Source organism: Pristiophorus japonicus, chromosome 4, assembly GCF_044704955.1.
Source record: "Pristiophorus japonicus isolate sPriJap1 chromosome 4, sPriJap1.hap1, whole genome shotgun sequence".
Classification (NCBI taxonomy): Eukaryota; Metazoa; Chordata; class Chondrichthyes; family Pristiophoridae; genus Pristiophorus; species Pristiophorus japonicus.
In genome coordinates, this window is record NC_091980.1 from 162,425,190 (window position 1) to 162,442,599 (window position 17,410).

Here is a 17,410-nt window from a genome sequence, read left to right on the forward strand (position 1 = left end):
ACTTCTTACTTTCTCCTCTCCCCACACCAAACCCTTGGAGCTTTAGTAATCAGTGGAGGAAGAAGAAAAAAACAGTGAAGATGAAGACACACCATTACTCGATCTTGCACTTCCAGCCAACAGCTTAGAGACTGACACTGCGAGTATTTTAGATGCTAGGTTTGAGAAGGGACTCTGCATGTAATGAGACACCGAGCTTCAGTACACAGGAGCCAGGCAGAGGGAAAGGATAGCGCAGGTTACAGCTCACCAAAGGGCAAGGTCACACACTAGTTCTGCTGCAGAGGACTCAGGTGAGGACATCGATGGGCCAGGCTACAGAAAAAGGCTGATGGGTGTACAGAACCAGGCGCCTGCGCTCGATGTCAATGGAGCATGGAGGAGTCCAGCATCAACTTGGCAGAGAGCTTTGTGCAGACCTTGCCAACACAGAGCAGATGGTCATCTCTGTCAGCACATCTGTAGAACCCTCCATGATGCAGTGTCTGCTGGCCGATGTCACAGCTTCCATTGCAGCACAAACAGCTTCAACTGAATGTTTGAAAGGAGCAGGGGAAGCTCAAACTGCTGACTTGCAAACTCAGTCTGCTGCTATCGTGGCTCTGGATACCACTGTTCAAAGGGGCTTCCAGGGCAAAGTGAAGACATCTCGAACATTGGTCGTTACTGAAGTTGGGATAAGGTAATTGCTCATTAAAAACTCTCTGTGCATACAGATTCCTGCGGATAAACCTTCTCCCCCTTCTCCTCCCTCTTACAGCAGCTTGACCTGCTCTGCTTGGCCTCTCTTCATTCTCCCAGTCATGCTTAATTACAAGAGGAAGGCCTACCAGGCCACTCATGTCTGACAGCAACTTGTTCAGCACAAGCTTTTAAATGAATAAAAAAGTGCCAGCACTAGCCAGACCACTCCTTGTAGATTACTGAAACTTTCAGCAAGTGTAGGAAAGCTCCAACAACGTGTAAATTGCATCAGAATTCAGAAGAAATAATCCAGTAACTAACCTGTAAGTAGTTCATGATTCGATTAAATAGCACTGGTGGGGGCCCTTCGTGCCGATTACTGTTGTGTTCAGCAGTGTCAGGTTAAGACAAGGTCGAGGCTGGAACATGGTATTCATAAATTGCAGTGTTGGCATCAAATTAGCATTGCATAGTGATTGACATTATAATTTGCCTGCTCTGCAAGTTAGCGACGAACGTTAGGTGCACACGCGCATACCCTTTTACCAAGCTGCTGTCCAGTGCACTACCCATCTGAAAGCCACATACCGACAAAACAATGGGTGTTACAGAGCCCAATTTCCCCCCCAGGATTCTAAACAGTGACCATGACAGTGTTGACTAAGGGATAAATCATGCCAATGGCCCCAGAACTCCACTGCACTTCTTCAAAAAGTGCCATAGGATGTTTTACATCCACCTGAGGAGGTACACTTTGATGATGAACTGTTCAAATGAAATCGGTGCCATTTCCTGCTCTCGCCCTGAACTAGGAAATGTCACTCACTTTGCATCCAATTTCCACCCTTCCCTCACCTTTAATTGGTCCATCTCTGACTCTTCCCTTCCCTTCTTCGACTTCTCTGAATCCATTTCTGGGGATAGGCTATCGACCAGTATCCACTATAGGCCCACTGACTCCCACAGCTACCTGGACTACACTTCCTCCCACCCCACATCCTGTAAGGACTCCATTCCAATCTCCCAGTTTCTCCATCTCACTCACATCTGCTCTGACAATGCCACCTTTCACACTAGTGCCTCTGACATGTCTTCCTTTTTCCTCAACCGAGGATTCCTCTCCACCATGGTTAAGATGGCCCTCGACCGTGTTCGTTCTATTTCCCGCACCTCTGCTCTCACCCTTTCCCCTCCCTCTCAGAACCACGACAGGGTTCCTCTTGTCATAAGAACATCAGAAATAGGAGCAGCAGTAGGCCACCTGGCCCCTCGAGCCTGCTCCACCATTTAATAATACCATGGCTGATCTGATCATGGACTCAGCTCCACTTCCCTGCCCGCTACCCATAAACCTTTATTCCCTCATCGCTTCAAAATCTGTCCATCTCTGCCTTAAATATATTCAATCACCCAGCCTCCACAGCTCTCTGGAGCAGAGAATTCCACAGATTTACAACCCTCTGAGAGAAGAAATTCCTCCTCAACAGTTTTAAATGGGTGGCCCTTTATTCTAAGACTATGGCCCTAGTTCTAGTTCCCCGATGAGTGGAAATATCCTCACTGCATCCACGTTGATGAGCCCCCTCATTATCTTATACATTTTGATAACATCATCTCTCATTCTTCTGAACTACAATGAGTATAGGCCCAACATACTCAACCTATCTTCATAAGTCAACCCCTTCATCTCCGGAATCAACCTAATGAACCTTCGCTGAACTGCCTCCAATGTAATCTCCTCAACTTTCACCCTATCAGCCCTCACGTTCAACGGATCATTCACTGTCATTTCCACCACCTTCAGCGTGATCCCACCACCAATCACATCTACCCCTCCCCTCCTCTCTCAGCGTTCCGAAAGGACAGCTCCCTCCGCAACACCCTGGTCTATTCCGCAGTCACCCCCAGCACCCCCTCCCCTTCCCACGGCACCTTCCCGTACAAGCGCAGGAGATGCAACACCTGCTCTTTTACCTCCTCCCTTCCCACTATCCAGGGTGAAACAATGATTTATGTACTTCTCTCAATTTTAGTCTACTGTATTCGCTGTTCACGATGTGGTCTCCTCTACTTTGGGGAAAACAAACGTAGATGGGGTGACCGCTTTGCGGAGCACCTCCATTCAGTCCGTAAGCAAGACCCTGAGCTTCCGGTCGCCTGTCACTTTAATTCCCTGCTCCATTCCCACTGCGACATCTCCGTCCTCGGCCTCCTACACTGATCCAGTGAAGCTCAACGTGAGCTCGAGGAACAACATCTCGTCTTTCATTTAGCAACTTTACAGCCTTCTCGACTCAACATCGAGTTCAACAATCAGATAACCTGTGCCCATTTTTGGCTCCATTCCGCCGCCCCCCCACTCCCACAGAATCTTATGTGTTTCTTTTCTCTTTCTCCCCAATGGCAGCTGTTTAATTATTCTGCCATTCACACCCTATCAAGACTAATCTTTTACTAACTTCTGCCAATACCTTTTGAATTCGGCTCATCGTCCCTTTTGTCTCTAATCTCTCCTGTGTTCCACCTTATCACAGACCTTCCCTGTTGTTCTTTCTTCCCCACCCCCTTTCAGTGATCCTCAGGCTCTGTTCTTTTCGAACATACGTCAGTTCTGACGAAGGATCATTGACCTGAAACGTTAACTCTGTTTCTCTCTCCACAGATGCTGCCTGAACTGCTGAGTATTTTCTTTTTGTTTTTATGTCCAAGGTGACCTTGACAAATGGAGCTTTGAACTCTCCTCTAGTTTATGTCTGTTCATTTCTATTAGATGCCATAGTCTTCTGCAAGCCTACCTGGGCGGATCCGGTGCGGGCGCTGTCCGTGGTGGGTCATGACCCCACTGCTGACTCCATTCCACTGTTGAAAATGAACTTACCTTAATAGGGCCTATTAAGTCCACCCAACTCATTACCTGGCCCAATGAGATGGAGCACGTCTGGTGATGTCAGTCATGATGCGTTTTCAGCCGGGATCTTTAAAGTGACCCCGACCACATTACATTTGAAGTGTAATCTAACATCGTGCTGTCAGTGCACTACAGCATTGGACTGCTGCAAACACCGACAATGACTGCACAGAGGCAGAGGGCTGACCCAGGTTCTCTCATGTCTCCTTCCATATGCTTATGGAGGGAGGCATAGCAGACAAGGAGCTCCTCTTCCCTTCCGATGGGTGGAAGACACCTCCCCAGGAGACAAGGCAGCCTGGTTGCAGATTGCAGATGATGTCACAAGCAGTGATGTGGTCAGGAGGACCTGGGTGCAGTGCTGCAAAAGTTTCAATGATCTCATTAAATCAGGAAACCTCTCATCACATCCCCATCACTCTGCCTTCCGAGTCCTACTCCTGAACATCCTTACTCACACCATACCTTGCACCTCCATCCATCCATCTCTCTCTATCTTCATTATTACATCCCCCTCTCACTAGCCACCCCTCACACACACCCCCACCCTAGTGCAATCATACCAACTAACAACATATAAGGGAAGCCACTTGTGTGCTTTAACCAATGTTTATGTAAAGTTTCTGTTAATGTGTCAAGCTTAAAGGGGGCGAAATTGCCACATCCCCCGTTTGAAGGCGGTAACCTTCCGGGGCCGGAACATTTATCTCTCGGCCCGGAAGTTCAGTCTCCAAAGTGGAATTCAGACCTTTCACCCCTCAATGGAGGCAGAGCACTATTGGAGGCGCTCATCGTCCATGGAGGGGCATCCTGGGGTGGTAGCGGGGTGCTGAGTTCAGGGCTGTGCTCCAGAGCCCCGCCGGCAACATCAGTGCTAGGCCAAGGTGAGATCGTATAGATGGCATCCATGTTGATGGAGTAGATGGCGGGTGAAGTACAGATGACAGAAGCATTCTGTTAATGGTGAGTGAGTTCTTCCAATGAGGTGAAACTGGATGGAGACTTTGCTGGAAACACTTACAGTCTGCAGAATCTGTGCTGGAAATGGATTAAACAACAGCTTCTGCTGAGGAAATTGATCATCTGTTAGGTGGAAACTTTTACTGTCCATTGCATGTGTCAAGTAATCAGCTGGAGCAATGGCCACGAAACTCCCATCTCAGATTGACAGACGTGGTTCCCGAGCTGCGTGAATCCCGTGGCCATTTCGGGCAAGTGAAAAAAGGCTCTAAGTGCCTGTCTTCTAAACTGGAGCTTTGATTAACCTGACTTGTCCCTATAAGACCACTGCTCCCTATGTGGAAATGGTTTCATAGGCACATCCTGGACTCATATGCAACTGTTTGAAAGCCACAGTTATCAAGGTCAGGAAACAGCAAAGAATGATTGGATGTTGTCCCTTTTTTTTTACTTGTGATTCTTTGAAGTGTGAGATCTGAAGCGTGGCAGGTGTGTGCTGGATGTCTAACCTGTTTATATATAAATCATTATGTGTTCTGATATGTGTTTACAGGAGAATTTGAACCTGGCTTTGTGCAATTCAGGGTGTTCAACAATGAAAAGGCAGCACTCGCCATGTGTTCTGGAATGAAAACCAAAGGTTGCGATTCAGAACATGTAAGTACGGGTACTGCATTAGAGAGGGATGATAGAGGAGTGAATAGATGTAACTAGGGATGAGCCAATAGAAAATAGGAAAAGTCAGTGGACGCAGGGTGGGGGCATCACAGCTGAGGCTGATCCACACACAGATGTTCCAGCAGGAGTCACTAGACAGTGACCAGGAGACAACCCAGGCTAATTTTCTCCTCTCTAACCTAACACTGCCCCAACTGAGATCAACTAACATTGGGGGAATTGAGCCTGGGGCTTTCTTGATCTGCACAGTTCAGGGTTTGCCTCAATACTGCAGTGACTGGTGCCTTAGCCCACTGGGCCATCTCTGTACCTGACAGTTAAAATATTTCAAATTATTTTTTTGTAGTTCTGTATCGGAGGCGGAGGATACTTTCCTCAGAAACGGCCGAGGCAGTGTGGAGATTTTGCAGCATTTGACTGGAATGGGTACGGCACGGGAAGGGCTTACAGTGCATCAAAAGTGATCACAGAAGCAGCTGTGCTGATCTTCTACCGTTAACACAATCCACATCTTCACGGATCTCTCTTCCTAGTACACTGAATGATTGAAGGCAACTGCACAGCATTTAGCATTTAAACATTAAAAAATTGGATTTGATGTGGTCCTCCGCTCTATTCTGCATTCAGGAATGAGCATAATCCCAGAATTGATTGAAGGGGCCAATTGTACAATATTTAATGTTTGGTGCGGGGGAGAAATCATTAATCACTGATCACGCCAGGGATTTCTGGCAATCATCTTGTATTTAACGCGGAAGTGACTCTTCACCAGATTCCTGATTGTCTCAATAAACTGGAATTGTAAATGCTGCCATGTTTCTGTCAGATTGTGTCAGCAGTTTACTGTACCATTCACATTCTAATATTTAGTGACTCGGCACAAAAAGTCTTCTTAGGAATGCTGGAGATTTCAGGAAATGGATTTTGGTGACAGATACCTATCAAAGCTAAACTGCCTGTTACCCTAACCCTAACCCTAAATAAGGACAGACAGCAGAGATTGCTGCCCACATCTCAGTTTAGAAGAACACTTCCTTTCAATGTTGAAAAGCCTGAGTTTCTCCATCTTCCCTCAGGCTTCATGCCTCTGATCTTTAAGCTTTTCTCTGAACTGCCTCCAGAGTTTCAATGGCCCGGAATTTGTGCTCAGCGGCGAAGCAAAGGTGTTCACCACTGGCCCCGAAGCACGCTTCACACAAGGATCTCACAATCTCTGTGTCGAGAACTTTGGGTTTACTAACCTTCAATTCTAATCAACGGAACTTAATGGGGATTCCCTTGTGCAAACTGCTGTGATGTCAACAAACTGTTTAAGCAGCCAATCAAAATGAAGAATTCTCACAGCCAGTGGACAAGGTAGTGAGTAAGCTCTTAAAATTCTACTTTTTAAAAGTGTTAGAGAGAGCAAAACAAAGATTAGGTTCTCACATGGGGAAAAGGCAAATCTGAAATAACGATAGACAAATTAAAAAATATATTTTAATAAAATTTCTGAAACATTTTAATTGTTATTAAAATGGACAAACTTCACTCTGCACAAAATTAAAATGAGTTTTCCAGGCCCTTAACATTTGTTTAGCAGTAATAACACTGGCAAAACCCCAGTTACACCTAATCCCTTTAGCTCCAACATTTAGTGGGGAATTTAACAGTGTAATTACTGCGGAAGAGCTGAATTTCTCATCAGTTTCCTTGATTTGGATGATTACACAGATTGCTGGCTTTGTTGGGGTAGGGGCCTGTTTCAGAGCTGTCAATGACAGAACGCAACTTCACGATTTCGACCTGTGCCTGTGCCAAATCCCAAAGCTGCGGTGAGTTTCACATGTACATGCAGATACATGCACATGCGCCTAAACCCACAACTTGCGATCTGACAAGAATCTTTCTAACATCATAAGCATTCAGAAGAAAAGGGCCTCTGCGGGCGGAGACCTGGGCTATTTGCCCACTTTCTGCCCAGCAAATGCCCTTGAAATTCTTACAACTGATAAAAGCAGGCGTAAGGCGCAAGGACTGCTGTTGTCAGCATAAGACTTTTAAAGGACACAAAAATACATTTTACTTAATAATTTGAACATTTAAAATTATTAAATAAGGTAAGTTTATTTTTAAACCCTTTAAATTATGTATCTTTATTTTTCAAAAAATTAAATGAATGTTTTAAATAATTAATTAAATTCCACTTTGGTTAATTTTAAACATGAGACAATTCTTTTAAAACAATTGGAACAGTTTACTAAAAATACACACACACACAAGCACATCCACCTTAGTTAGAACAGATACAATGAGATTATAATAAAGAGTTATATACGTTACTTTTCTTTGGCTGGCTGGTTCAGGAGAGAGAGAAGAACCTTTGGCTGAGTTCTTTCTACCTCTCAAAGACATTGTCCCTCAGAAAGCCTCAGGATTGGACCTTGGTTCCAGGTCAGTTCCTTATTGGCTCTCCTCACACATGTGACTATCTGGCCTGGCTCAACCATCTCTTGATTAGATTAAATGCCTTTCCAATACACAAAACCCATGCGACAGCTCTGTGGGCTTCCATTTTGTTTCAACACAAACAGGCCTTTCCATATAATCGACACTTTTAACATTTATACATGCACAGAATCAATTGTAATCATTAATAAACACTTTTATTCTTACAAAGTCCCCACCTTGAGGGGGAAATATCCTTATTGACCCTTCATATAGTTTATCTCCTCAGGGATTACATATCATAGACATTGCGAGGGAGAGAGAGAGAAGTGGATAGCCTGACTTGGTCCCCACCTCGTAAGGTGTAGGACACGTCGGGGATTTATTATAGTCCAATCACATCTCACATCTCCCGTATCTTCAGTGCACCGTCGCTTCTCAGAACACATTGATGATTGATGATGTCCGTGAGTCATGCTGCAGCTCCCACTTCTCCATCTTCCCTCGGCTTCGGTCGTGGCCGGTATTGTCCTGACAATCGTGAGGATCCGTAACATGATCTGTGGGAAACAAATCAGTGCAGTATTTACTCTTTGGCAGCTTTTAACTGATTAATGTGAAACCACTTCTTGTATTTAACACCCTTTTCCCCGGTAACTGAATCAAATAAACCGCGGGGTTCAATCGGTCTATAAACTTATGTGGTCCCCACAACCTGGGCCCAAAGGCAGCTTCTTTTTCCCATAATTTGGAATCATTACTGAGTCTCCCACCTCCTATTCAACAGGACGTACTTTCTTCTTAAAGTACTTTTTAACGTGTCTTCTTGACTTCTCCAATTTAGTGACCACAAATCGATTGATCTGATCGGTGTGATCTACCACTTGTTCCAGCCACTTGGAACTACACGTTTTCATTGTCAGGGGACTCATCCCTGTTAGTGTTAGCTGGCCTGTTGTTCTCATGAGCCTTCCCATCATGGCCTGATAAGGGGAGACCCCTGTTGTTCTGTGAGGTGTGGACCTCATTGCCATTAAGCACATTGGCAGCATGTTAGCCCGTTGTGGGGTGGTCTGCACTCAATTTTTTTAACATTAACTTAAGGGTCCTGTTCCCCTTTTGAACCCTCCGGATGACTGGGGGTGGTGTAATTTGTGTTTTATAATTTTCTGCAGGTGGGTAAAAATTTTACCAGTAAAGTGTAAACCCTGATCGCTGTCCATTTGCACTGGTGCTCCCCACCTACAAAACACATGATTCAATAGTGTTTTGGCAGCTGTGATTGGGGTAGGGGAATGCTTCGATCCATTTAGTGAATTGATCCACCACCACTGGGGCATGCTGAAAATTGCCTTGCGCCTGTGGAAGTGGCCCAATGAAGTCTATCTGGAGGTGAGACCATGGCCCTTGAGGTGGGGGTGCGCATTGAAGCAAGGCTCGGTTAGTGCATGCGGGAGGATTGTGTTGTAGGCATGGTAGGCATCGTGCCATGTATTGGTTGATTATTTCCCTCATGGAAGACCACCAAGCTGTGGATGTTACTTTAAGGATACCAAGGCCGAATAATGCCCTGCTGTGGGGTGGGAGTGAAAGAGGATGAGCAGTTCTTAACCCATCTCTGGTGGAACACACACCATCGGACAGGCGTTTGGCTTTCTTTTGAACATCAGCAACTGCTCACTGAGTCAGGGGCAGTGGCTAGTATGATATTGGGAGCCCAGGCTGTTGGTTGAGGAAGGGGTCTGCCTTTCATGTACCAGGCGCTTACAACAGCATATGACCAGTATTGCTGCTGCAGGGATTTTAAATCTAGGTGATCTGTTGGGGAGGCCTTGCTAACAACATTGCAGGGCTCAACAACTATATCCTCAATCTCCCCATCAATCAGTGTCCTTGGCTGCTCTGTCTGCTCTGGAATTTCCCTCACTATGTGGGACCCCTTTTCTATGGGCTGTTACCTTTCCTATGAAGCAGGGCTGGTATGTTTAAGGTATGACCAGAGCAGGTGTAACCAGGACCCATGGACCAGGGCCTTACCGTCTATCGTACAATAGTCATTTTTGTGGTATAGGGGCAGGGAGAGCATGGTGTTTATAGCATAGGCACTATCGGACCAAATATTCACGGGTCTATCTGAGGTCACCTTTACAGCAGTTAGAAGTGTGGTGATTTCTGCATATTGTGAAGACTGTCTGTTGCATCTTCGCTGGATGGTTCTTTCTGGCAATAGCACAGCATATCCGCTGTGAGGGGATCCTTCAATGTGATATGAGGACCCATCGATATAGACATCTGGGATACCCTTAATGGGCTCTTTCTGCACAGGATGTGTCTCAAAGTTAATCAGGGGTAACGGACATACATGTGGGTCCCCCTCATAGATCAGAAATTGTGGCAGCTATGTGGTGGGTTTTGAATTGGTATTAATGTCTCTCTTCCATAAATTCCAATATCCATTTGCTGAAGCATTGCGAGGAAACTCGTGAATCTCCAGGTTTCATCAGTAGTTTCAGAGGTGTGTGTCCGCTGTGCAGGATTGTCGCCTGCAACCCAGTAATAAAAGTAAAGTCATGTACCGACCAGACGATGGCCAGTAGGTGGTGCTCACATGCAGCATACATCTTTTGTGCCCCCTGCAGGATTCAAGACGCATATGCAATGGTCTGTAGTCGATCAGCTCGCATTTGGTACAGAACTGCAGTGAAGCTTTGTTCTGTGGCCCCGACCTCCAAATGGACGGGCTGTGTGGGATCAGACATGTGGCCTGTATCACTTTTTAATTTAGCCACGGACTGGGTGTGGGCATCAGTCCATGCTGGGCATATGTCATCACCCTGCAGTTTTATGAAATCATACAGGGGCTTTGCGCACTCTGCAAATCCTGGGATAAAGTACCTTTGGTACCCCACCAAACCCTAGAGTGATCGTAGGGCTGTTTTGGAAGTGGGTAATGGCAGTCGCGGTATTATCTCCACCTTGTGAGAGTCGTGAGATGATCCCTCTGGAGAAATGGACACTCCGAGAAAGGTGACCCATTCTTTTACTATTGAGCCTTACGGGGATTCACCTTTAGTCCCGCCTGAGCCAACAATGTCAAAAGTTCGTGCAAAAGGGACAGCTGCTCCTCCATGCTGTTGGTTGACAGTAGTAGGTCGTCTATGGACTGCAGCAAATAGGTAGGGTGGAAAAAGTCTTTTAAAATTGCAACCATTCTTTTATGGAATATCGTGGGGGCATTGTGGAACCCCTGAGGGAAGCATGTCCAGAAGTAGCTCTGGTCCTCAAATGTGAACACAAATTTGCACTGGTCTTCCACTTTAACAGGGATACTCCAGAATCCATTGGTGAAGTCGAGGGTCAAGAAGTATTTGGAACCAGCAGGAATTTGAGATAATATGGTAGGAGTTTCTCTTATTGGCGGTGAGCAGGCTGGTGTTCCAGAATTTAACTTTCTGTAATCAATAGTTAGTCGCCAGCTGCTATCAGGCTTTTTAACTGGCCATGTGGGTGAATTGGTTGTGAAAGTGTCTGTCCTAAGAACACCCTGCTCGACTAGAGATTTTATGGTGTCTCGGATGTAAGGGTGACGTTCCCTTGGGATGGGGTACTGTTTAGTGAATGAGTGGGAGGGTCCCTCAATAGATTTCTCACCTATCATTTTTCCACAGTTATGCTTGCAGGTGTTTCTGAATTAGTTTTGCCACAGCTTCATTTACGCTCCCTGGACCGTCATACTCAGATGGCTTTTTAATCGCAAAAACTGAGTGAACATCTGAAATTTCTATCACTCCTGCCTCATCTCTCAATCCCATCCAAACAGAGTCCTGAATATAATCTATCACCGCGCCATACTGATCCAACACATCAGTTCCTAAAATTCCCCTTCTGTCTGGGGTGGTCATCAACATAGGTGCTGGGCCCTTACAGGTGAGGCCTCCCAACTGACGTTCAGTGGCCTTCCCTGTATATGCGGTGGTTTTATCACCGTTAAATCCTTTAAGGGTCTGTATTGTGTCGGGTTAATCACATAGGGTTAATTATGATATTTAGTCATTTACAGTGTGTTTTCTGCTTCATGCCTCGTGGAATGTTGTTGATGCAGAGAGAGAGAGAGTGTGAGAGACCTTGATGCGCACACCTTCTTGCTTATGGGATGGTCGCGCCTCGAAGTTTCATGTGTTGTGGAAGAACAGCTGGGACCTTACATATTAGGAGTTGGCCATTAGCCACATGCACTCATGTTTGTTCAATAGTATAAAGGAACGGAACTGTCCCGTAGCTCTTTGAACTTCACCTTGGACCGTGATTCGCGAGTCGTGCCGGGACCCCCAAGGCTCCTGACCAGCCACCGTTGCGGAGTTCCCGACAGGCCGAAATCTGTGAGCTTTGTTACATTTTATCATACTTCTCTTTTCTTCATAAACTGTATTATGTTTCTTTTCTCTCAGTAAACGGTGTTTTATCTTTACTTCATTTGTCTTGTCTCTTATTTAACATTCATCCAGATCTCGAACCTGGGTCTATTATTATTGATCCAAAACATTTTGGCATCACGAACAGGATCTGGTAAAATATTTAAGAGAAAAGACAAGAATCAGTTTCCTCCTGTGGGAGATAAGTGTAGAATACCAGGGTGGAGCACGAGGGATGAGGGTTTTGGCTCTCTTGCCAAGGTGCTAGCCCGGTTTGGACCCCCACAACATGGGGATACGCAGTTATCGGAACAGAGCAAAGATAGAACCGTACCCCACACGGTACTGTCTCTCCTGGAGGAAGCGAGCTTCCTACAGAAGAAAAGTAGTCCCCCAGAAATGGGATGGATTTTGTTGACAGCATTAAGGGCGATGTGTAAACAACTGAAGGAAAGTGAGGCAGAAAACCTGCAGTTAAAAACAGCTGTTAAGGTTTTGGAAAGTCAAAACTCAACTCTGACTGAAGCGGTCCGCACTGCACAAGAACAGATGGATAAAGTTAATGAACAATCAGAAACTTTAACATGATGTCTGGCGACAGTACAAAATAAAAAGAAAGCCAGACGACGGAAATTACAGATAGATCGGTCAAAGGTATGTGCATTGGTAGCTGGACCCACTTGGGATCCGGCTTGAGGGACGGAGACATCTGGTACTCCTCTGACTCAGAATATGAGTGGACAGATGGAGAGGGGGGGGTGGAATGGGAGGAAACTAAAGACCCTCCCCCATACACTCCGAGTACGGAAGCTAGACCCCTTATGACAAATAAGATGAAACAGCAAGATGGGGAACAGCCGGGAACCACTACAGGGGTGCATGACTTCACCACTAATGAGTTACAAGAAATAGGGTCTCGATTTCACCAAAAACCCAGGGTATCATTGTCAGAATGGCTAACCCGGATTTGGGACCAGGGAGTATCAGGAGTAATACTTAACTCCGAAGAGTTAACAAAAATGGGGACTGTGACTACGGACCACCATATCACAGCAGTGCTACGGAATGTCCAGGGCACAGGTTCGCTATGGGACATGGTTACTATAGGGGTCCGGCAAAAATATCCCTCTGCCGTTGATTGGCAAGGGGAGGTAAAACCTTGGAATAATATGGTGGAGGGTGCGATACAGATGCACAACATGGCAACACAGGGAGGATTATATCACCAACCATATGGGGGGCCAGATCAGGAGCTCTTTACGGCAGGAATGCGGAGCAGGCTGAGGAAGAGTGGCCCTCCTATGATGAGGGGCGTGCTACTCGCATTATTGGGACCAGCCCAAGGGCAGCGGGTGGGGCTCGCCTGCCTATTGTTAGGACAGTTAGAGGATGTAGAAGATGCGAGAGTCGAGAACGGCTAATGTAGAGGGGGATCGGGACCAGCGACAAGGTTCGACGTCTGGGAAAGGTACAGGGTCAGGAAAGACAAATAAAAGAATTATGCAGAGGGACATGTTCACGGCTTTACTGAAGGCAGGGGTCCCCAAGGAAAAAATTGATGGAATCCCAACAGGAGCGATGTATTCTATGTGGAAGCAACACTGCGTCCCGGGAACAGGGAAGGGTGAAAGGAGGGAGGTGAGGGAGACTAAGTCAGACAGCGATAATCTGCGGATGCGGAGAAACCACCTCCCGCTAGACTATACCCCAACGTAGAAGAGCTGTGGAAGGCTAGTAATCCCCTCAACTAGGGGTGTGGCCGGGATTTGGGAGTACTCCCCGTTAGAACCACATCAACCCAAGTTACTGGGGATCTGAGGGCACACATTCTTATTACGATACATTGGCGGGGAGGGAGGAATATACAAAGAGATGTTGCTTTACTAGTCACAGGGGCAAAAGTTTCTATTATCCATGGAAATCCTAGGAAACACACAGGGACCCGTATGATGATTAATGGGTTCGGAGGGGCAGAAACGCCCGCTGTCCGAACAACTATCAGAATGGCGTTGGGAAATGGGCCTCCGCGCTGGGTAACAGTATTAATATCGGCAGTAAAGGAACATATTATTGGGATGGACCTTTTAACGCGAATCACACACAACACCTCATTCGGGCGATTCTCATTCGGAATATGGGCGATCACTGTAATTGCAAGGGAAGCAAAGTGGGAAGCAGTGGTAATACCATGGCCATCGCGTATAGTGACTATGAAACAGTACCGAATACTTGGGGGACACAAAGAAATAGGGGAAACCATACAAGGGCTCCAGGAGGCGGGTATCATTAGACATGTGGTGTCCTCCTACAATAGCCCTGTTTGGTCTGTGCAGAAACCCGACAAAAGTTGGAGGATGACTGCGGACTACCGACAACTGAACAAATTTGCCCTTCCCTTGGCAACCGCTGTCCCAGATGTAGTAACTATAACAGAGCGGCTGTCTGAAGAAGGTGCAGAGTGGTATGCGATAGTCGACCTGGCCAATGCCTTTTTCTCCATTCCAATAGCGGAAGAATCCCAGGACCAGTTTGCATTCACTTGGGAAGAGAGGCAATACACATTTAAATGCCTACCTCAAGGTTACCTACATAGCCCTACCCTATGCCACGGATTAGTGGCCCGGGACCTGGACATGTGCACGTTGGCTTCTAATGTCTCACTGGCACATCACATCGATGATGTACTAATAAGGGGTCCCACCGAGGCAGTAGTGTCAGAAGCCCTAGTTACTTTAGTCCAACACATGCGAGACAGGGGCTGGGAGATAAATCCGAAGAAGGTGCAGGGCCCTAGCCAGACTGTCCAGTTTCTGGGGATCCAATGGTCTCGGGCTGAGCGCATCAAACCCGAGCCTGTGAGGAGTAAAATTCAAGAAATGGCCACCCCCACGAATAAAACTGAGATACAACGGTTCGTGGGACTATTGGGTTACTGGAGGAGACACATACCTCACCTCATGATGTTATTAAAACCGCTGTATACCATAACACGAAAAAAGGCCCACTTCGAGTGGGGAAAGGAACAGCAGATGGCTTTTGATGCAGCCAAAGAAGCCGTAGCTCATGCTTTACCCCTAGCCCCACGAGTGCCTGGGCAGCCTTTTGAGCTACAGGTATCCGTTACCAATGATACTGCAGTATGGAGTTTGTGGCAGGTTCAACATGGCACTCGCATACCATTAGGGGTCTGTCTAGAAAAGTGACAAATGCTGCTACTCGTTACACTCCATTTGAGAAACAATTATTAGCATGTTATTGGGCGCTAACAGAAACAGAAGGACAGACAGGGGACGACAAAGTCAGTTTAAGACCAGACCTACCCATATTATTCTGGGTTCTCTCAGAAAATGAGACACACAAGGTCGGGCGAGTGCAGCAAAGCTCCATAGTGCGCTGGAAATGGTATATTGCAGACAGAGCAAGTAAAGGAAAAGAAGGCATCACCCGACTACATGAGCATGTGGCTGAATACCCACAAACAGCTGAGAGTAAACTTACGCAGTTGTCTGTCAGTTTAACCCAGGAGTCACCGATCTCCTGGGGCGTGTCTTTTGAACAGTTAACACCTGAAGAACGTAGCCATGCCTGGTTCACAGATGGCTCAGCGGTCTGGCGAAGCGGCCTTCGACAATGGCGAGCCGCTGCCTTCAATCCAAAAACCCAGACAATTGTGCATGATGAAGGCATGGGAGGCTCCAGCCAGCTAGCAGAACTAACAGCTGTAGTTCTTGCATTAGACGAGGAACAGCAACAAGTACATATATACTGACTCATGGGCAGTAGCCAATGGCATGGCGAGTTGGATGCGAAACTGGTATGAACATAACTGGCAACTAACTGGGAAAGACTTGTGGGGAACGCACCTATGGGAACAAATATGGTCCAAAGCCCAGAAGATAACTGTATATCATATGGACGCTCACGTGAAAAACACTTCAAAGACCTCTGAATATAATAACACCATTGGTAATATAGCCCGGGTACAGACTGTCAAAGAGGCGGAAGAGGAAGAATATGGCATAGGCAAGTGGGCCCATCACAAATCTGGACATTTGGGCATTCAGGGTACGATACAATGGGCACGAAATAGGGGGTTACATTTGACTATGGACGGTGTTAAACAGATCATAAACACCTGTGAAATTTATCAAAAGGTGAAGCATTTTTCCCTACAATGACAACCCGGTGCCCATATTAAGAGAGGGACTCAACCAGCACAAATATGGCAAGTTGATTATGTAGGACCTTTATCATTGCAACAACAGTTCCAATATTTGCTCACTGCTGTTGATACCTATTCTGGACTTTTGATATCTTATCCAGTGACTAAAGAGAATCAACAAAGTACGATTAAAGGACTGGAGAATTTAATCACATACTACAATGAGCCAGCAGAAGTACAGTCCGATAATGGGTCGCACTTCACAGGTCAAACAGTACAACAGTGGGCAGTAGACAGCGGGATCTATTGGACGTTTCACATAACTTACTATCTGCAAGCTGCAGGGTTAATAGAATGCAAGAATGGACTACTTAAGCAACAGATTAAAATATTAACTCCCACTAACATATTGGAAGGGTGGTTAAAGGTCTTACCACAAGCAGTGCGCAATGTGAATCACCGACCATTGCGGGGGGGAACTCCCATAAGCCACGTGTTAGGCAAAGTTAGTGTCCCTACTATTGAAAAAGAAAATCAGACTCAGGACACAGTTTGTGAAGGAGGAAAAGTGTGGGTGCAGTACCCCCAGAAACCCTTACAAGTAGGGGAAATCTTAGCGAAAGGAGAAGGAAACACTTAGAGTGCTCCTGACTGGTCAAGATATTCCTCTCTGTGTTGACAAGGGTAAATTGATTAAACGGGGCTGAATTAATATATTTATGCTTCCTCCCACAGGAATTCTGCCCAAAATGGCGACTTACCAACTCGTGCCGGCAATTCTCTGTGTCTCGTTGTCTGTGACTGTGCTACTTCCATCCTCAAACACAGCATGGGATGGCCGTATAGGGTGGCGGTTAGCTAACACTGATCGTTGATTTATTCATCGCGTTATTACTGATATTACTGCTTGTATGTATTCTTAGGTATAGATTGCGGGCGTTGCTTGCGCATACTCAACATGTAACTGATGCATTATGCCTTCAACGCGATTATATTACTTAGAATGTCTAAATATCAAGGGTGGATTGTATTGTATAGGGTTAATCACATAGGGTTAATTATGATATTTAGTCATTTACAGTGTGTTTTCTGCTTCATGCCTCGTGGAATGTTGTTGATGCAGAGAGAGAGAGACCTTGATGCGCACAACGTCTTGTTTATGGGACGGTTGGCGCCTCG

General features: G+C 46.2%; 1 protein-coding gene across 1 annotated transcript in view; it reads left to right on the forward strand.

Annotated features, from left to right (window-relative positions):
- Positions 1-5,943, forward strand: part of LOC139262248 (intelectin-1a-like) — a 43,246-nt gene extending 37,303 nt beyond the window's left edge. Inside the window, exons 8-9 of the mRNA XM_070877392.1 lie at positions 5,106-5,209; positions 5,577-5,943. Coding sequence (XP_070733493.1) covers positions 5,106-5,209; positions 5,577-5,729 — 257 coding nt within the window. The 3' untranslated portion in view covers positions 5,730-5,943. The remainder of the gene's footprint in view (positions 1-5,105; positions 5,210-5,576) is intronic.
- Positions 5,944-17,410: the final 11,467 nt, after the last annotated feature.